The 21,238-nt window shown below is 36.4% G+C and overlaps 4 protein-coding genes and 1 pseudogene across 5 annotated transcripts; 3 read left to right on the top strand and 2 right to left on the bottom strand.

The window, feature by feature from the left end:
• The first annotated feature begins 2,301 nt into the window (after window positions 1-2,301).
• On the top strand, window positions 2,302-3,781 carry Vps25 (vacuolar protein sorting 25). The gene is made up of 4 exons (XM_033483096.2): window positions 2,302-2,449; window positions 2,814-2,959; window positions 3,074-3,292; window positions 3,365-3,781. Exons 1-4 carry the CDS (start codon window positions 2,400-2,402, stop codon window positions 3,475-3,477), a joined length of 528 nt encoding a protein of 175 aa, XP_033338987.1. The 5' UTR covers window positions 2,302-2,399; the 3' UTR covers window positions 3,478-3,781.
• On the bottom strand, window positions 3,568-12,039 carry Eaat1 (Excitatory amino acid transporter 1). The gene is made up of 10 exons (XM_076523972.1): window positions 11,803-12,039; window positions 6,621-6,895; window positions 5,701-5,884; window positions 5,585-5,627; window positions 5,423-5,462; window positions 5,161-5,347; window positions 4,850-5,083; window positions 4,573-4,764; window positions 4,359-4,493; window positions 3,568-4,271 (listed from the first exon to the last, which is right to left on the bottom strand). The coding sequence occupies exons 2-10, from the start codon at window positions 6,874-6,876 to the stop codon at window positions 4,124-4,126; spliced, it is 1,419 nt and encodes a 472-aa protein (XP_076380087.1). The 5' UTR covers window positions 6,877-6,895; window positions 11,803-12,039; the 3' UTR covers window positions 3,568-4,123.
• Window positions 12,040-13,099: 1,060 nt separating this feature from the next.
• Cks30A (Cyclin-dependent kinase subunit 30A) lies at window positions 13,100-15,028 on the bottom strand. The gene is made up of 3 exons (XM_033483103.2): window positions 14,835-15,028; window positions 14,143-14,270; window positions 13,100-14,055 (listed from the first exon to the last, which is right to left on the bottom strand). Exons 1-3 carry the CDS (start codon window positions 14,888-14,890, stop codon window positions 13,994-13,996), a joined length of 246 nt encoding a protein of 81 aa, XP_033338994.1. The 5' UTR covers window positions 14,891-15,028; the 3' UTR covers window positions 13,100-13,993.
• A 1,636-nt stretch (window positions 15,029-16,664) lies between these two features.
• Window positions 16,665-17,305, top strand: LOC143258747 (splicing factor Cactin-like). Its single transcript, XM_076524282.1, has 2 exons — window positions 16,665-17,041; window positions 17,184-17,305. Exon 1 carries the CDS (start codon window positions 16,665-16,667, stop codon window positions 16,947-16,949), a length of 285 nt encoding a protein of 94 aa, XP_076380397.1. The 3' UTR covers window positions 16,950-17,041; window positions 17,184-17,305.
• A 140-nt stretch (window positions 17,306-17,445) lies between these two features.
• Window positions 17,446-20,472, top strand: LOC143258742 (splicing factor Cactin-like; annotated as a pseudogene). The gene is made up of 4 exons (XR_013034005.1): window positions 17,446-17,584; window positions 19,290-19,489; window positions 19,570-20,067; window positions 20,143-20,472. The product of XR_013034005.1 is annotated as a splicing factor Cactin-like (transcript).
• Window positions 20,473-21,238: the final 766 nt, after the last annotated feature.

Raw genomic sequence — 21,238 nt, 5'->3', positions numbered from 1 at the left:
AAATATAATGTAAAATAAAATAAAATATAATAATAATAATAATAATAATAATAACAACAACAATAATAATAATAATAATAATAACAATAATAATAATAATAGTAAAATCCAAAATTGCAATAAAAATTTTGATTCTTTTTGTATTTTTTTAATTTTCTTGCCAAGACAACGTTCTAAATTGTGTTTTTTTACATGAAAAGAAATCGATCTTTTTTGGCCGGCCTTTTTCAAAAAAACTGTGCATTAAGGGGTTAATAATGTAGCCGTTGCCTTTTTTTTACCGACTGCCCCAAGTTTCTATAAAAACGAGCCGCGAGGCTCGAAGAATCGCGACTTAGTATTCTCAGATCTGCGAGTTTCAGTTCCGACTTCCGAACATTTCTAGGAAAAATTACTGTATGTACTTAAATATACGCGCCGTACACGCTTATTGCCTGGAAATAATATTCAGTACTCGTAGCAGAAATGAAATATACAAGATATTTGCTTTATTTATAAGGCATACAGAATTATAGCAGAACTTAAAAATAACTATAAAAATAAACGAAAAGTTCTTATAAAATATCGCAATACTAATGTATAGATGAACATTAGGTTTACAAATTATTATTTATTAGCTGGAGGAGTATCGGAAGATTACCCCTCGTTAAACTAATTATTGCATTGCACAAAAATGTCGCAAATATATCTGTTTCAGTCTTGCTCCCCAAAAGCCTTTAACAAAATCGGAGAGCTCGCATCGTAATTTAAAAATTTTTAAGCTTAATTCTAAATCTTAGACGTGGGGGTGTCGACAGGAATGACGAAGCCTGTATATATAGGAATCGAGGCGGGTCGGTTGCTAGCGGGAAGAGGAGCCATCTGCTGGCGGGTCTGGAGGTAGCCGCCACAATTGGTAATGCAGATCGCTGACTCGTCTGTAGGAGTCCGGCATATTTCTAACGTGTGCTGTTTGTGTTTATAAGGACATGGGAGAGAATGTGTTGTCGGTCAATTGGCACAGCTTAATTGGTTAAAGCAATTGCCCGACAAGCGAAAGATCCAGGTTCGAATCCTGGTCTTCGTAATTGTCATGACTGTGTCACCACACCTCTACACACCCTTTGATCGGTGGTCCCGCAGGGGCTCGCTCTCAATTATGAGCCCATTGAGAAGTGAGTTCGGGATGTAGCGTCCCCGAGGTACCCGAATCGCTGTATACAATCAATCGAGTATTATTGCGTTAGCTTCTACTTGTTCACATCTCGTTCTTGACTCCAACACAGTCCTGTTGCTGTGGCAGTCCTGCATTGAACAACAACGTGGCGACACTAACGTATATATGGGCCCCCTCCTTCTTGTGGGAAGATCTCTTCTCCTTAGCTGTTTTCAACATGTAAGACGGTCTAGCGGGATGATAAGGAAGGAAGTGACCACCAAAAATCCAAAAGTGGGAGGAGGAGGTGTGTAACTTTGAATCAAGATTTCTCATGGGAAAGCGTTAAACATCGAGAACGAGCGAGACCATCCTGGTTCAATGGCAATGTCGCTTTGAAAGAATCAGAGCCCCCTTCTGCACTTGAAAGCCGAAAGTCGAGGATGATGCCGAGCTAAATAGAAGAAGAGTATTATAAGATTGTAACAAATGCATTTGTATGATTTGTAAATAAAGTGTAAGGATTTACATATTTTGTTTGTTTCACTTTTTTCCCGATCATAAATTATGTCATTATGCTGCATTCATTGATAATTAATTTATAGGAATGTAATTGTGTTTTTTATACTTTTTCTACATTAGTTCACGACTTCGTTGCTTCGTCGTTGAAAAAGTAAAGCAATGATGGATGATGTGGAAATATATTGATACGAGCACATCGCCCTAATTAGCTATAAATAATTACTACAGTACGCGCCTGTGGTCCGCCGAGCCGAAGATGTTCATATTAATGTAGCCGCTGCCTTTAATTTACCGACTGCCCCAAGTTTCTGTAAAAACGAGCCGCGAGGCTCGAAGAATCGCGACTTAGTATTCTCAGATGTGCGAGTTTCAGTTCCGACTTTCGAACATTTCTGGGAAAAATTACTATATGTACTTAAATATACGCGCCGTACACGCTTATTGCCTGGAAATAATATTCAGTACTCGTAGTAGAAATGAAATATACAAGATATTTGCTTCTTGCTAACGTGCCTATTTTTCGTGAACTATCGGTAATGCAGATCGCTACGGGAAATGGTACGGTGGCTCTAGAGACCTCCAAAGCTGAGACAGAAAATCCCAGAAGATGCAATGTCTGTACGAATCCCAGGTCTGTGTTAGAACTACCAGATGGCACTACTGCGTATTTCCAGATCGATTCTGTCAAGTTGAAATTGAAACTGTTTTGCCAGTCAGACATTTCCATTGAATCAGAATCAGAATGGCAGAAATCGAGTGGCCGTGGCAATACAGTTTCCCTCCGTTTTTTACGTAAGTATTAAGTGTATTAAGTGTACATATTTTCAACAAAAACCTTAACTCAAATTATTATATTTGATATTAAAGTGAATGAAACATATTTACGTAAAAACTCAGAACACAAACGTGTTTATGACAGTTTGAGGTTAAGCATTATTACACTCATTGATATATTTCTCGTTTAAGTTAATTTTTAAGAAAATATATCACGTGTAAAATATTTTCCTCGTCGAATTTTTCACTCCTTACATAAGAAAATGTAAAAATTATTTCATTCTAACTCGTTTATCTAATATCATATTCAAAAGTATCTAGTAATTGTTTATAATCGGCTATTATCTATTGTTATATATTGTACCACATTTTAACTTTTTAGTCTCCAACCACATTCAGATACTAGAGCTAAACAAATAGCAGCATGGAAGGGATTAATATTAGAATATTACCGTGTGACAAAGCAGTCCACTATAGATATTCGAGAAATACATTCGAGTCCATTGTTCAATAATGCTGCAATTAATCGTATCCTTCGTATAAAAGCAGTTCATACATAAAATTGTAAGGTTTTCATATTTTGTGTGCGAAAACAACTCGTAAATAAGATTGTAAATTATTTTTCCTCAAAACGTGTGTCAGGAAAATTACCTTCCGAAGTTATATCATTAGTGTTAGAAGAATTAGCAAAGTCTGGAAATGCCAGTCCATTAGATAAAAATAAACAAAGATGGCTGGTTTATTGGCATACTTTAGAAGAATGGGGCGAGATGATTTATAATTGGGCACAAGATAAAGGATTCTCCGGATCTGTGTGTACTTTGTTTGAATTAACACAAGGAGAAGATACAGCGGATCAAGGTAAGCGTTTCTTTAAAAAATTGTTTTCTTGTCAGAAAAACCAGAACTACATCATCGATTATATATTTTCAGAATTTCATGGGCTGGATACGGAAGTATTAATTAGAGCACTCAAGACTTTAGAAACAAACAAAAAAGCCGAATTAATTTTATTTGATGATAATCAAGGTGTAAAATTCTTCTGAATAGATAACCGCATAGAAATAATTGTTTATAAAATCTAAATATAAATCTGAAGAAATTAATAAGTGATAACCTCATAATGAATTCATAAATTTGAGTATATCCAAAGTTTAATCACAAAATTAATTTAAAAAAGTACATATTTAAGTATGTTTACAAGCTATTATTTCGTAGGACTTATTATTAATAAAATCTGTATAATAAATACTATATATGTACATAAATGAAGTATGTAGAAACAGTGTTGAAAATAATTTTTTATACTTGCTGTACTCAATAAATATGTGGAATGTTTTAACATTACAAGTTATATTGTATTCTGATCTCACATATGAGAACATAAGAATAACTGTCATAAATATCATAACAATAGCAAACAAAAACAATGTATTTAATACATTCATGAGAAGTCGAATTTATGCTTTATCATATTTCTTTAAAATTCTAAGTAAGTATCCTGCTAATAACATCTGGCAATTATATAAGTGTATATATAGATTACTTTGTAAAATAAGATTTGCACCCAGGATGAGTATACATTAGTACAAATAATTGACTATAAAGTATACAAAAAAGATATAAACACAGTAAAATTGTGTTTACGTAATATCATGGCAAAATTTTAATAAAAGGAAAGGTTGAGACAATTTATGCCTCAACTTTCCTTACTCTCGCTAATTCAATTGTTTCTTCTGGTAGAGTGACATTCGCTTCAAGTTCTTTTTTGCTCATATGTTCGACAACATAAGCTCCGAGCGCGTCGCATACAACGTTTATTGTTGTCCGGAAACGGTCCCTGTAAACGAATATTTACAATTGTTATAAAAATTTAACTGAACATTTTCCAGCATAGAAAATGAAAAGAGGAAAGCAATGTACTAACAAGAGCCAATCGACCGCAATAATGAGTGTTACATCTTCTGCAGGCAGACCTACAGTGTCCAAAACCATAACCATCGTAACAAGACCAGCTTGTGGAATACCAGCAGCTCCTATACTCGCCGCGGTAGCAGTTATACTGAAAAAATATATTACGATCTTATAATGACCACGTCTATGTTATCTTGTTCAATTCAGTTTTTAGTTTCTTGATTTACCTGATACCAATTACATTTCCCATAGACAATGAAACATTTCTAACTTGAGCTATAAATATGGCAGCCACAGCTTCGTATAATGCAGTTCCGTCCATATTAATAGTAGCACCAATCGGTACAACGAATCTTGTGATTCTAGGGTCTACACCAATGTTATCTAAACACTGTATTGTTACTGGGAGGGTAGCAGTGCTGTAATCGCAAATGTGCTTTCATCATTTCAAGTGTAGATGAATATAACACTACATAGTTTACATATATGTTATAAACAGTTCACCTAGACGAAGTACCAAACGCAGTAGCCAAAACTTGGCCCATTTTCGCGAGCAGCCTGAATGGCAATTCTCTGGTACAAATGAAGAATATGATGGAAAGAGTACCGCAACCATGAATAATCAAGCCTAATAATACTGTGACGAAGTATAAACCTAATTGTCCGACAATGGCACCGATATCTTCAATTTCTAAGAGTTTTGAGGTAACAAGGAAGAGAACACCGATCGGGGAGATCCTACAAACAAAGACAGTGTTAGAACATACTTTACATAGACATGAAATGATGGACATACATATTGTAGAACTTTATACCATATAACCCATTTAGTAATCAGCATAGATGCTTCGGCTAGAGTATCAAAGAAAGTTAACAGAGGCTTGCCGGCCTCTCCCATTTTGCTAATGGCTATACCGAACACAATTCCAAAAACTACCAAGCCCAGAGTATTTGTACCATCCCCATAGCTGGAGGATATTTCCCAATCTTGTAAAGTGGTAGCTGCGCAAAAAATCATGACGTCACGGAATCGTGTTGTGCAGGTACCGGAATCAGGTGTTTTCAATCTCTACTTACTATTTGTTTCATTCTCTGGCCTGATTAAGATTGTTCGGTACTGTAACGAAACAATAGTGAATTGAAATACAGGGAAACTGTCGCTCGAGTTAGATCAATACGAAATAGTCATAATTGGCAAATATCCGAGAGGTAAATCATTGAAAGGTGTTGAATACGTACTTGGGCAATGCAGGCCTGTACAAGATTGGGGGGAAACACATTTCTGTAAAACGAAAGGACAATCACGAAATCGTACTAATGATATTCATTATATATAAGTTTCTATTAGACTATACCTGACTAGATCTAGCAGAGTATCAACGGTAGTAACATTCCTAGGTGGTTTTACAGATTCATTTGTAGTTAAAGTGTGCGAGCTGAGCTCGCCAGGTTTAATAATTAACACGAGTATTATTCCAAGGACTACGGCGGATATGGTTGTCGATGCATAATAATAAATCGATCGCACACCTATCCTCCCTGCAAAATGAAACAAGATCATAATCTCGAGCCATTTTCCTCTCTAATAGAAATCCATTTAGAAACGGGACGCTTCGTTGTACATAACGTAACAACTTCGTGTACACGCAGAGTGATCAAGATTTATAGGTAATTAACAGATTCCTTATCACAAGAGAAAATGTCGTGATTCTTCAGCTCTCGGACGAGAGGTGGTGAAGAAGAACTTGGTCAATATTCGCTCTAAATGTAGAACATGATTGATTCGAAATAATCATCGAGTTATTGGTAACAACTAAAGTTAATATTTATCTGTATAAGACACTTTAAAGTTTCTATTAGCGAATTCTTTCACGGGAAGCTATCGAATCACGCTGGAAAATTTGAATAATCCACGTTCTTCGTGATTTTCGCGTAAACAAGTTTCCAGGCTCCCACAATCTGCAGTAATCAAATATTATGAACCACCGACTTCTGATAAACATTATTTAAAAATAAAATTCTAATGCAATCGAGACAAATGATGTAATCTCGTGCTCATCGAGCAATAATCTCGACCGTTATATTGGGACTGCAGGTGTGAAAAATGTATCTTTAGTCTCGCACATATTTAGAGTTATCAAACGATCCGGATTAGTCCGAAGCTATCTCGAAAATCTTTGCATGAATTGAAAGCAGTCATTCGATGAAAATGAGAAGTAAAAAATTGGCTTCCTCAACAGTCCGAAACGGTTTAGAAATCTGATGTTGCAATTACCCGATAGACCGAGATCTAATCCTCCAATAGCGCTGACAATGCTAGCGACAATCAACGGTAGTATGAGAGCCTTCAGCATTCTAAGAAAAATGTCTCCCGGAAACTGGATGTACATAATCTCGCGTTTTGTCCACGGCTCGTCCCTGGAGTTTCTCAAAATGAAGCCGAGAACAACACCGCCCAAAACGCCGGCCACCGTCAGCATCGTTAGCATGTTCTCTGACATACACTTCTTGAATTTTTTTGGGTGCGCCATGTCGTCACCGTCTTTTATCCTAGAACCAGAATCGTAACTACTGTTAATCGCAAAAATAAATATCCCACTACGCGATGCTTATAATTAACGACGCACCTAAGCGTCCGAAACGAACGTGTTTCCGTTCGTTGTTTCCCAAATTGATTGCCATATTTGATAAAAGCAATAATCAATCTACAACTTTTTAAATATTTATGAAGGCGCCTATTTTTCGCCGTTATTACGAAAGAACCGACAATAATTACGTTTACCTTTGTATAGCGATACTTGTTACTGTTATTTTACCTGCAACAATTTACAATTAATTCCGACTTCCTCCAACGCTCGCGTAAAAGTGTTCCGGACCCGAATATAAGAACACGATTGGGAAATATATAATATAAAACAAGTTAGAAGTAGGTCAACAGGGTCTGCCATTTTCGATAGTGGGGAGAAGAAGACTTTTGTGGCCAACTGTACATCGCTGTTGTCTCTGTGGACGAGGAACCGACGAATATTGTAATTCGCAGAAATGCATTGCGTAAATTTTTCTACCGATATGATAACGAAATATGGCCTCGGGCCAGATTCTGTAGCTGCGAACCGTCCAACGGAGCATGCCACGATTACTTGTTTATCTTTTTATGTCGAGCTTTTTATGGGACACGCGACATTCGTATGATCGCCGACGATTAAAACATTTCTGTATACACGTTGTACTAAAAGGTCGTGATAAGACAGACAAGTAAGTGTACGGATAAGGCGAACAGACATTAACCCCTTAACGTGCACGCTCGAGTTAACTCGAGCGCGCTAAACAGGCCAAACTGTGCACACTCGAGATAATTCGAGCGGCGTTGTATTTTATGCTGCTATAATTTTTCACACTCGAATATAATCGAGAATTGAAAATAAGAATGTGAAAGCAAAGAAAAAAAATCGTTTTATTGATATTTATCATTAACATGGGCTATAACACTTATTTATTCAAGAATAAAATATAGCCTTTTTCCATGGAACAAGAGCGCAGTATATCAAAATTCCACCACATCGATGTTTCACCAACACCAAAAAAAGAATCGCCCACAAGATGTTGCGCTGTGTGTCGTGCTAAAAGAGATAGCAAAGGAAAAAATGAGAAGAAAAGAGAGTCGTTACATGTGTAATAGTTGCAATGTTGGGCTATGTGCTGCACCTTTTTTTCGAAATATATCACACAAAAGAAAATTTTGATCAACTTTATAAATACTAGTATTGTTATTATTTATGTTTTAAAAGTATAAATAAATATTTTTACTGATAATAATGTTTATTTTTTCTGAAATGGGAATTCGAAAAGAAAGATAAAAGAAGTCGATGTGCGTGTAATATTACAATATTCGACTATTTTCTGCAATGTTATCAAAATCCAAAATTGCAATAAAAATTTTGATTATTTTTGTATTTTTGTAATTTTCTTGCCCAGACAACGTTCTAAATTGTGTTTTTTTTACATTAAAAAAAATTGATTTCTTTTTGGCCGGCCTTTTTAAAAAAAACTGCATTAAGGAGGTAAAAGCCGAGGCGAGCACAACATTGCCGCCGGTCGAGATTCGCGGACAATCGGCGTAGGTAAAGACTAATTGCACCGACCATAGCGGTCAGCGGCCTGGGCACCCGATTATGCTAATTGTCTTTCTGTATGGACCGTCGACTGTTGCACGGGACGCGCAATCGATGCGTCTGTCCCGCTTGTATCCCTCAATGAAAAAGTCTGTTCGACTCCTCAAACACTGTTTCCAAGCATACCACGCGTGATGGAATCCAATTACGCGTCGATTTTTTTCGCCGTTCTTGGAATATCTTCGCCGACAATTGAAAATATTATTTCCACGTAGTTTTAAGCCACGTCCTTGGCCGTAAGCCATGCAAAGTGCATATTCTCTCGTTAGAATGTGCGAGTCCGTGCAGTTATCCAACATAATTGCAAAAGCGCAAAGGAAAAACAATTCTGCAGGCCCCGTTGCGGTGCAGGTTCTATTGGTCCCGCATACTAATTGTCAGTGTCAGCATGTAGAATATAATTTAGTAGGTCTGCCGGGAAGGTTCTGTCCGTTTAAGAAACGAAAGGAAATATAATAGATTTTTCATAAATTTAGTAATATTTATTGTACAATATAACTTCCGTCGTTACTAATGACCTCTTGCCAGCGTGATGGCAATTTGTGAGCAACATTTTTCAAAAATATATGTCTCACACGAATACGTGCATATCTATTGAAATTTGCAATGACATTATCGGACGGAAATTTCAGGTATATATACAAATATAAATAATATATAAATAAAATATATAAAATAAATATATATAAATAATATATAAAATATATAATATAATAATATATATATAATATATAAAATAAATAACATATAAAATAATATAACATAAATATAAATATAATATTAGGTATAAATGTATAAGGAACAATCACGGTGAAATAAGTGTGCGGCACGATTCTTTGTTCGAAATTATCTATCTGGATTCTACGGTTTAGTTTATCTATATATGTGTTATATTTCGTTGTTCTGAGAATGGAAAAATTTGAACAGCCTCTAGCGAAGCGGCAAGCTACAGATCGTAAGGTGACACGCTGTTGCTTTTCGCGAAGGTAAACAAAACGCCGGCGAACTGTTTGATCGGAATTATACGCTGCAAGCCTGGCCCGGTTTCCTAAATCGAGCAGCGTCCGTTATTAGAAACACCGTGTAACAATGGGTCACTGTGATACTCGATCCTTACAGATCTCGAGAAAATTCTAACATTGTTCGATCGCACAACAAACGTTTTATACATATAATTACACAATCCGTGTATCGAGTGTATAGATTACACTCGAGCTGAAGACAGAGCTTAAATTCTGGACGTTTTGACCGACAAAATGACGTAAAGATGGGAGAGCGGCCGTATAATCTTATGTACAATAAAGGTCAAAAGTTGTCGGGGAATAAAAATACGGATCATAAAGAGATCTCTATTTTCCGTATCATTGACGATACAAGCGCACGGACATTAGTAATAACTGCACCGCGGAACGCTAAGCTGACTCATTGGTTTACATAGATTAGTATTCATCAAGGATAAAAATGTGTGCATCTCCGATCTTTTCTGAATTAAAAGCGAAACAATGACTGAACGGCTACCAGTAATCGCTGCGTGTACCTCGAGGACTGATAATCGTGTCCTTTAAACGGAAACTACCGAAGAAGGGTACACGTGAAGAGGATCGGATGTACCGATGATTAATTACCGGAACAAATTGGTTAATAAAAAATAGTGAATGAACAGAGGTTTTTCTTCTATGTGCCACAGACATACGCACTCACACGCGTGTGTATATCTAGAAGCAACTGGTATCAACCGGTTCGAACTGTTCTGGAAATCTGCCTTTAGCGTTCCATCAGTCAACCAAATCGTGTGCCGCAGAAAAATCCGTCATTGTATTTTGCGTTTAGGTGCCCGTCGATATCCTTGCTCTTCCAACGGTATCCAAAAGACCAATAGCCCGCGCGGGAACGTGGGTAACGTCCGTGGAAACGACAACAACAACAATACGATTCACGAAATGGCTAACGGGAAACACGATACTTACGGACGAGATCGAAATCGACCTTCGCTTTAGCGGGTTATTAGAGCGCGATTGGTTGATTCACCTACATATACCGTACGCCTCACCGGGAGGGTAAACGAAAGTGGGGCCAAATGGCAACGAAACACACGTGCCATTCTTGTTTGAATCGTCGAGATCGAGAGCAAAAGGCAAAAGTAGCTCTCCGGCGCGCGCGCGCGCTCCTCTTACTAGACGCGCGATCATCCTAAACTTATGCGAAAATTCGAGGAGCTTGACAGAACAAACTTAAAAAAATGTCTATAGTGGTATTTACTGGCATAAATGCGTGCAATTTCGTCGCTACTTTCTTTCTCCAATACTAAAGTTTAACTTTATCATATTCACAATCGCAAATATTCGCTTAACGTTTCATAGTATGCTCGTTACATAATAAATAATAACGATCGATTGTTATCGAGCAATAAATCGTTGTTTATCTGGTCAGTACATTCGGTTTCGAAGAATCGTGAGATCACTAAGTTTTATTGAAATGTTTCCACGAAGTATTTTGAATATCAATTGTAGTGCCATTATATACTAACGTTTCCGAACTTGTAAACATTTTGAATTAGAATTTTAACGTCACCGGTCGGAAGGAACGTTGGATTACGTCACAGTGTACCATTTCAGTATGGTAGCGAGAGTGTGTCCGATAGTATTTCACATTTGAAAAAAAGGAAACCGGAAGTTATAATTGCTTCTAACGAACTGCGTAACTATTTTTATTACATCAATGAAGAAACGACACGAGTTGTCTCTTTTTTTACGTTTAGGGACGTTGTAAGCCTCGGGGTAAATCATGCTGTCAGACAATTTCGGAGAAAAAAGGCCGGCTAGACATACATAGTTGGTGCGCGAATGGTTTGAATAGCTGTAGTGCACGTGTACCATCGTACAGAAACACAATATAGACGCGATTCATTAAACCGTTTATTCCTTCGCGACAGTAACAGATACACCCCACAATACACAATAAGAAAACTTAATGACCGTTCCCACTTAAAACTCTCAATTATCGCGAACCACGAGCGTGCAACAGACGATATCTTGTTTCTGGATTTCCCTTACTATTGTCTCGGCACGATGATAAACTTCTTCTTGAAAAGTCTAACATTGTACTAAACGGCTATTACTAGATGATTCTTGACAAATAAATAACAAATGATATGTTCATTATATAAATCATCGAATCTCTCCCTCAGATTATTTTCGCTCGACTCGGTCGGTAAAATCGCAGGCTTGCTATGTATATGTTTAAAGAAAAGAGAAGAAAAGAAAGGAAGAGTTTGTGTTAGCTTACCCACTGCGGTTCGAATATTATCACGATCCCGTGGCGATGGCAGAATCAACAAGTTTCGATCGTGTTGCACTGTCTGCGCGTTGAATTGTCCTCTCTAACCAGGAGTACAAGGCACCTTTCGTTCGCGTTTTAGAGAGCGCGAAAAGTCGTTCTTCCCGCGGACGCAGTCGTGGTACTGTCGGCGCGCTCCGCTCTCGTGGAGTGCCGGCTTGCCCATGAGAACGGAGCCCTTCGTCGCGTGGATGCAGCATGTGTGCGTCAGAGATCATGTATCTGCTCCTCCCCACCTCCCAACCTCGAACATTCGCCACTATTCCAACTTATCTGTTCACGCGTTCTCCATTCCTTTGCCCCCTTTCACCGAACTCCCGGGTACACGTCTTCCCCCATTTATCGTCTTTCTCGACATGTATTTACCTTTGCACATATACATACATGTACCCGGGGCACAGCCACGACGTGTACGCGTGCCCCTGCTACTGGCGGTCGCGCCAACATGTTATAAACCGAGACTTGAATGAACGGCTAACACCGTGTACGGCAGCGCCAATCAATTCCGAACATTATGAAACGCCAGAAGAAACTGTTCACAATAAGAAAACTGCTGCGATAAACAGTTCGTTAAACTTCAATTAAATCAGTATCATTTCAACAGGAGCAGGTAATACTATTTGAAATGGTCAACCACCACTGGACAATACGTATTAATATAATATAAAGCGTTATAGAATTTAATGAACAGTAGGGCTTGAACTAGTTAAAATGTGTCTCAATGGACGAATGTTTCTGTGACGGTACCCTTGGATGTTTGATATTATACTTAATATGGAAATTAATTTTTTTGCGGTTTCGAAAGAATTTCGCTGATTACTTATTTCCTTATTAAAAGACGCTGCTAACGAAATTATGTAATACAAGTGAAACGAACTGTGTGTACGCAATACACGTCGGTCCATCAACGAGGATTTAATTAATGTATAGTTTACAAAAATTGGTGTGAGAAATACTTGACCGCTAGGGACAATGTTTGTATAATTGGATTGAGGTCAGTCACGTGGCTATTTTAATTATTCTGTTTCCCCCGGTCCTGCCCCTTCTCCCTCGCATATTTGGCTAAATTTGTTTCACTCTTTTTGCTGTGCGTGAATGGATTGAAGGAGCTGACGAATGCCTGACGGTGTCATACCGTTACGCGTATATGCTACGCTATTATGCTTCAAAACACAGAACGGTACTTTTTTAAAATAAAAGCCAAACCTAATACGTCTCTGAAATGATAAAGGATAAAAGTAAGAACTGTTACTTACAAACGTTTATTGAAAAATTGACAATACTTATAGTTTAGTTTTATAAAAGTAAATCGAAGTCAAGTAATACTAAACTATAGCAGTTGAAAAAAAAACATAGAGAGCTAGGTCTGAATGTAATTACGCTCAAAGAAAATTCGATGGACGATGTAATCCTGATTAAAGTAACACATTATATGGCAAGGTACACAAAATAAATGCTCAATTTCATTCTTAACTAGTAGTAATGGAATCTCAAATCAATGTCCACATTGTTCACGAATTTAAAACTTAAAAGTCTTACAAATGTTTCAATACATCATTCTTATTCAACATAAAGAATGATTATTCATGTGGAAAACCTTAAAGTATAACTTAACAGTAAATAAAAAAATTAGCACATACGTGCAAGGCACTGCAATCACAAGATCAGGATGTCCCTGACTCAATAAATTCTGAACAGAACTGTTAATTCTGCTGCAGAATTATGATTCTCTGAGAAAGAATGAACTAGAATGTTTCCAACTTCTGTTACACTGAATGAAAATACCAAGTTGTTGTGGTAATTCCAAAATTAAGAACTATGTAACCTGCGATTAATAACTAAAACACCCTATAGACATATTTACAGAATACTTTGTTTTTAAGAATGACTTAGGAGTAATGAAAATAGAAGGCTATATCAATGTTGTACCGAAGAATTTTAAAAAAACCATACTTGTTATTGTATCTTTTAAATTTAGAAGATTCACCAAATTCAAATGGATGTAGTAGCTGTTTTAGTAATTCGATACCAATTAAATTTTCAAAGTTGATGCAATAGTTTGCCATGATAGTTAAGCTTTTCTATGAATATTAACAATGATCTGAAATATTATTTACAAATTGGTATAGGTATGGCAAACTTAATTCTCTGGTGTCGGTACCGGTGTCGTTATTTTTCTCTTAAAGAGCAAAATGTGTGGCTCTGGAACAAACAAGAAACTCAATTAAGATTTGTTATTACTAAGGAATTGCTTAGATTAGTCAACTTGGTTTGGTAAATAATTTTTACCTGGTTTATGAATCATATAATGTACCCATCCTTGGCTCTGTTGGACACCGATGGCTCTCCATTCTTGTTCTGAGAGTAGATGGGTACTTGGCACAAACTTCACCAACTCTTTTGGCAAAACTACATGCCTGTGGAAATATTTTTTTATTAATAAATGAATATATTTCGAAATTCTATATTATTACTATGTATATTTCCAGATTGTAATAATATAGAAACAATTCACATCAATAAACATAATTAAAGGAACTATTTATGCATGTAAAAAAGATATCTAAAATTTGATTTGAATCTAATAAGTATCCTATGTTAATTTTATTTTTAAAAAAACACTACGTAGAGCTGAAATAAATTGAAACCACTTAATATTATCCCCTCTTTGTAGTAAATTCTTTGTTGCGTAGCTATTATCAGGATGCTGGACGTACGTCACGTACCACTAATTTATTCTCAGAAAACGTACCCGAAAAACGAACAAAGGAATGATTGTCAAACCAGGCGAAATAATGCCGCGATTACATTTCCGTTCAACGAAAACTCTTTACAGAAGTTGTAAAACACGACATTACAGCAATCATAGATGACATACATATATATCTGCAGGAACCATAGAAAATGGCACTGACCAAATGGCAATTGACCAAAATCACAACCTAAATCCAATCACACACGCTACCGTTATTTCAACTAACCTATACTCGTATTTATCGTCGTAATATTTATCCGAATAATGGATCTTGTTTGACATTGTTGCTCAGTGACGGTATTCTTCTAGATTTTGAACACTGATTATATATTCACCGAACACGACGAAAAATCGTCTGCGAATTTTCGAAAACCTTCGCCTCGACTTCGTATACCACACGATTTGAAAGTTTAACGGATGTAGTGTCAAGGAGAGTGGTGGGAGAGCACATACTCCGTATTCGTTGACAGTCTATACAATGCAATGCATTGGTCTAAAAAAATTGAAAAAAAATACTGAAATAAATAAAAATACAAATTAGAATAGCAAAAAAATTTTTATGTATTTATTATTCCTTTGTATAAGTATTAAAATAGTGTACATATATTTAATGGATTGCACATTGTATACAGTAATGCTTCACCATAGTATAGTATGTATCACGGTAAGACATGACTGTAGTGCCTCAGCAAAGTAAGCCAAGGTGGGGGCAACCGCCTTAGAATTATGAAGGTAGGCAGAGGAACTGCTTCTTTTCTGATTGGTTGACGCTCCACAGCTAAACAGTGCTGCCCTCAGTTCTAGGAAAAGAGAGGAAGTGGTGAGTAAACAAAAGAGCACGATATCAGCACAACCACAAGCGAAACAAGCCACACTGACGCCCGATGTAGCTTGTCTCACTTTAGCTGTTTATGGTCTCACTCTTTTCGCGCATTCGTATGCCTGGTGCTCCAGCTGAAACACGTGGCGCAATATTCGACTTGTACTTTTCACCCCATAGGATTCTCGACAACATAGTCCAGCGTATTTGCGAACATCTTAAAAAAACGATCATTTCTTTAATTATTAAAATTTTCGAAAACCCGTAAACTACACGATTTTGTTAATTCAACTATTCCAGTATTTGTCAACTGCAACTGATAGCACTCAATGCTTTAGTCTACGAGAAGGAGTTATGAAAGCAACGATTAATTTCACAATTTTATGCGTTTTTTACTTTTAAAAATTTGAAAAACAAAACTGAAACTTGCATTTATATTTTCTTAGAAATTATTCGTTGCTTTCGAAAATCCTATCCGTTGAGTAGAGCATTGATTGCTGCCCGTCACACTTGACAATACCCAACATACTGGGATAGCTGAATTAACAAAATTTTATAGATTCATATACTAGAAAGTATTATTTAAAATGTAGCTTGCGGGTTTTCGAAAATTTTAATAATTGTAGAAACGGTCACCGTTTCAAGACGTTTGCAAATATATTGGACTGTGTGGTCAAGAATCCTACGGGACGAAAACTATAAGTCGAATATCACGCCAAGTGTTTCGGATAAAGCACCGAGCAAACAGATGCACGAATAGAGTGACATCGCAAGCATGGTGAAGTAAGACAAACTATAGTGATCATCGGTGTGACTTGTTTCGCTTGGATTGTCTGATGTCGCGTTCTCTTGTTTTCTCGTCACTTCCTCTCTTTATTTGAAACTGTGGGGGCAGCCCTACTTACTTGTGAAGCATCAACCAATCAGAGACAAGCAGTACCTCCACCCTTCAGTTCAATAGTCCGAGCGCTACTCCACAGTTTAGTCGTCGCTGGCCACTGATCGCTTCTTAAGAGGTTAAACGTCACAATAACAAAGAGAGTGTAGAATATTTTGCAAAAATAAATAGTGTTGTGTTTCTGCAAAAGAAAGAATGGTGAAGTACTTTCACAAGAGAGATTACGAGAGATTCAGAAAAGAAGACAGAAATTCGCCAGAGATACTACCATGCTCTTAGAGAAACATCAAAAGCAAAATCAGAAGTAAGTTGAAGACAGAAAGCGTCAGAAAGAACTAATGAAGGCTACAGAAACACCGGAGGAAAAAAGGTTGAGGCGTTTAAAGAAGGAAGAGGCCAAGGAACGCAAGCGTAAAGAAAGGATGGGTTGGGATAATGACTATTTACATTACACAAATACAGATAATCCCTTTGGCGATGAGAACTTGCTCTCCACATTCGTGTGGTCGAAGAAGCTTGAGAAAGAAGGTCTGCTAGGTGTTAGCAGAGAAGAATTAGAGATTAGGGATAGACGTAAACAAGAAGAGAATAAGAGGGAGTTGGAGAAAGTTAAGAAAAGATGAAAAGAAAGAGAATTAGAAAGACAACAAAGAGAAGAAGAGATGACTATGTTTCAGAGAGCAAAGCAGACTGCTCAAGTAGAACAATGGGCAAGGTAAGAGGACCAGTTTCATTTAGAGCAAGCTAGATTGAGATCTCGAGTTCATATATAGGATGTTTGTACTAAACCAACTGACCTTCTCGCAAAATATATTAATGAGAACCTTACACTTACTTGCGTGATTTGCATGTAAAAGATTTAGAAGATTTAATCGAAGATATCAAAGTTTATAAGGAATTGGAACTTGATAAGAGTATAAATTACTGGAATGATACTATAGTAATTGTTGAAAATGAGTTACACAAGTTGAGGAGGCTAGAAAGATCAGAATATGAAGTTGGTAAGTATTTATATTATGTCTACATAGAGAATGTTTGGTTAGATATTTCTATAATGATGTTAATTTTCTTTCATTTTTAACTGTTGGTAGGAGAGAAGGAATACATGAATTCGTAGCTAAAGATGTAGCTGCCATTTCCAAAGGAAAGACTGCATTACAGTTGAAAGCATTGTAATTACAAATAGAAGCAAATATCATAGAGAAGTCTGAAGGTGTAGACATTGGATATTGGGAGAGTCTACCATTCCAACTGAAAGGTAATTTACAAATCGATTATTAACATTTAATTTAAGCTGCATTTAAGCTGCTTTTCTCTGATTAGTTGATGCTTCACAGGTAAGCAGTGCTGCAGTTTTAAACAAAGAGAGGTAGTGGCGAGTAAACAAGAAAACACGACATCGGCACAAGCGCAAGCGAAACAATTCACACCGAAGACCACTGTAGTTTGTCTCACTTTACCATGCTTGTGATCTCACTTTATTCGTGCATCCGTTTGCTCGGTGCTTCATCCGAAACACTTCGACTTATAGTTTTTGTCCCGTAGGATTCTTGACCACACAGTCTAGCATATTTGCAAACGTCTTGAAACGGTGACCATTTCTAGAATTATTAAAATTTTCGAAAATCCGCAAGCTACATTTTAAATAATACTTTCTAGTTTATGAATCTATAAAATTTTGTTAATTCAGCATCCCAGTATGTTCTTGTCAACTGTGGCGGGCAGCAATCAATGCTCTACTTAACCAGAAGAATTTTCGAAAGCAACGAATAATTTCATAACTTTATACGATTTTTGCTTTTAAAAATTTGAAAAACAAGGCTGATACTTGCATTCATATTCTCTTAGAAAGACCACATATTTAATTTAGTAATTACCTACAAAAATTCTCAAACTCAGAAATTTAGAGAAATAGAGTTAAGAATTATTGAAGATTGGAACAATTTACCGGTAAAAAAGATTAAAAAACTAAATGAAACAATTTCAAAACATTTAGTAGAAACTAGGAATATAAGGAAATGGCTGTGTTGTTTATGACAACTTCCGCCAGGAAGAGGCCTAGCATCGGGCTCTGATAAAAAGAGTTTCCACAGATATCGTTAATACTTTTATTGCTGGTCTAGATACTGTCTTCCCTGGAACAGTTATTTCATAGAATACAAATTAAAAAACTGCACATTAGACGTATGTTTATTCTATGAAAAAAATTATTTCGATCACTATATGCCAATTGAACTGGTCTTCAATGTCTTCGTATAAATAAAACTATGTATTTCGAACTAGTTCGAGATAATGAAGAATCATTATTCGAATAAAATATTCGACGGAAAAGAGTTCATTCGGACAATTATATTAGTGAAATATTTATTTGAAACAATTTATATAATTTCGATCTAATTTCGAAATCATGAACTGAATTCTTCAAACCAAACCACTGTGCGCCAGGAGTACGGATGCGCGAGTAGAGATCGCAAGCATGGCAAGCTGTAACATTTCTTGCTAGTGGATTTGTCCAAAAAGATGGATCCCCAGTAATTAAACAGAGAGTAATTAAATGTGTCGAAGTTGTATTTTTCGGAAATATTAATACTTTCAAATTATATTTCTGAAGATAATTTAACTCGAGTATGTGCGTGTATGTATAATAAAAGGTGACGTCTACTGGTATGAAGCAAGTATTTTAGATTCATTACGAGCGTTTCATTTCCTTCGTTCCTACACTCTAATTGTTACATTAAGTCCAAGGTAATTTATTTTTCACATTGTAGTGTGAAACGTATTATCATACTGAAGAGCAACATTGTAAATAATCTCTAATTAAACCTATTTAATTAAGTTAAGAAATGTATTGCAAAACTCGAAAACACAACAGTAGTTGTGTACATGTAACAAACATGTAGTAAGTTAGAATTTTGGTTTAGAAATGTTGACAATGGTATTTTCTAATATAATTTTAAATGCAGAAGTTAATAATACAAAACCTGTGATATATTATCACTTATACATATCGGCATCGAGAAAATATGCGCAAGAAGTTAGAAATTTTAATTGCTGAGCAAGGAGTTTCGAGAACAGAGAACGAACCTGTGGAAGAAACTTATAGATCATCTGAAGACGAGGGTGTGATCTCGGCAACAGTAACAAATGAAGAAGATCAATCAGAGTGTGTACTCCTTTGTATAGATTTTTGCTAGAAATTATTTTGAAACCTTCGACTTATATTTCTGTTTTATGTGTTTTCAGCGAGGAGCAACAAACTGTTAATGCAGCTGACGATCTTCTGTCAGAATTATGCTGCGAATATGAATCTAGAGGATATTTACCAAAGTATGTGCCATATTCTCAACTTGATCCCGGAACACTAGTCTCGTTGGAAGAAGATGAGAATCAGCGATTGGAATATGCGGGAAATCAAGTGCTCAGCACTGGACGAAAGGTTCAGAATGTAATGACTACTGAGGAACATGCGATGCACAGAGAGGCATGGAGGAATATGGGATCCGCAAGGCTTAGTTCAGTGTCGAATCGTCTTTGGAAGCACAGATTTATTTGTGATCCGATAAATATCCACTCGAAAAGCCGAGATACTTCAATCGAGTATATACCAGCTTCGAATGGAACAAATACAGTCAAATGCATTACAATATGGACAATCCACCCTCAAAGATTGTTCAAGGTTACAAATTCAATATATTTTACCCTGATCTGATATACAAAAACACAGCTCATGAATATTTCCTGGTAAGATCATCTGTCTGATTAATTTCAAAATTTCTTTTTTAAATTCTAATTTTAATTTTATGCCGTCACTTGTAGACACTCTGTGCTGATAACAAGGACTTTGCAATCTTGAAGTTCCATGCTGGATCGTCGTACGAAGACGTAGCGTTCAAAATCGTGAACCGCGAATGGGAGTATTCGTATAAACGAGGATTCAGGTGTCAGTTTCACGACAATATTTTTCAGTTATGGTTTCAGTTTAAACGATACCGATACCGCCAATAATACTTCGGTATCATGTACAGTATACATATATTTTTGCGAATATGTTTTCTAGATATAGAATAGATTTAATTTTGATAACGATCGTTTCAAGCTGGATCTTCGCTATTTTCGAGGAGGCCTTTGAATAAAATTGTCCAATCGCATATACGCGAATTTACAATAATTTACTTTCCATGTAAAACGTACCCCATGTGTTGCAACAATTGAAATTATGCAACAGTAGCAATCGTTGTTCCACTTTACCGCCTGCATCGTGTAGAAATAAACTTGATAAGTTTAAAACAGTGCATGTAGAATGTAGAATGTCTGATGAAACATTTATCTTCTAGTGAAAGAAGCAATGAATCAAATCGCTAAAATACGATAAAATTGTATATATGATGATGTTTTAAAATGTAATTAAGACTTGTCGCATTATGTGTGACATAGTTTTTATAAATGCTTTCACTAACATTTCTTATTTCAAACAATTCTGCGTGTAGATTGAAAAGAAGTATTCGAAGGAACGCGTTCATGAAAATTAACCAGATCCTGGATTCTAAAAAGAAAATCTTATTTCTTTTATAAATTATGAATAATTTAACGCCTGTATTTTCTACTCGGCTACCAATGAATTATGCATTCTTGTCGCGTTCGATGGAAGTAAAATTATGTCAAATTCGAAATAATTAAATATTTTGTATTATCTATAAATTCTGAAATAACTCTTCAATTGAAACAAAATTGTTCAAATATTGGCCCGGAATGCCGCAGCGATTCGCGATAATACCCTCATTCAAAATATCAAACGGCTGTGGCACAAGAGCGTGCACGATTTCCGCGTGATGACGGGAGCATACACAAACGTTACTCGATACAGCTGTTTAATAGTGGTCGTTGGATCGATTTTCGTGGCCACCTGTATTCT

This window comes from Megalopta genalis, chromosome 8 (genome assembly GCF_051020955.1).
Source record: "Megalopta genalis isolate 19385.01 chromosome 8, iyMegGena1_principal, whole genome shotgun sequence".
NCBI classification, from domain to species: domain Eukaryota; kingdom Metazoa; phylum Arthropoda; class Insecta; order Hymenoptera; family Halictidae; genus Megalopta; species Megalopta genalis.
This window is presented reverse-complemented; position numbering and strand designations above follow the sequence as displayed.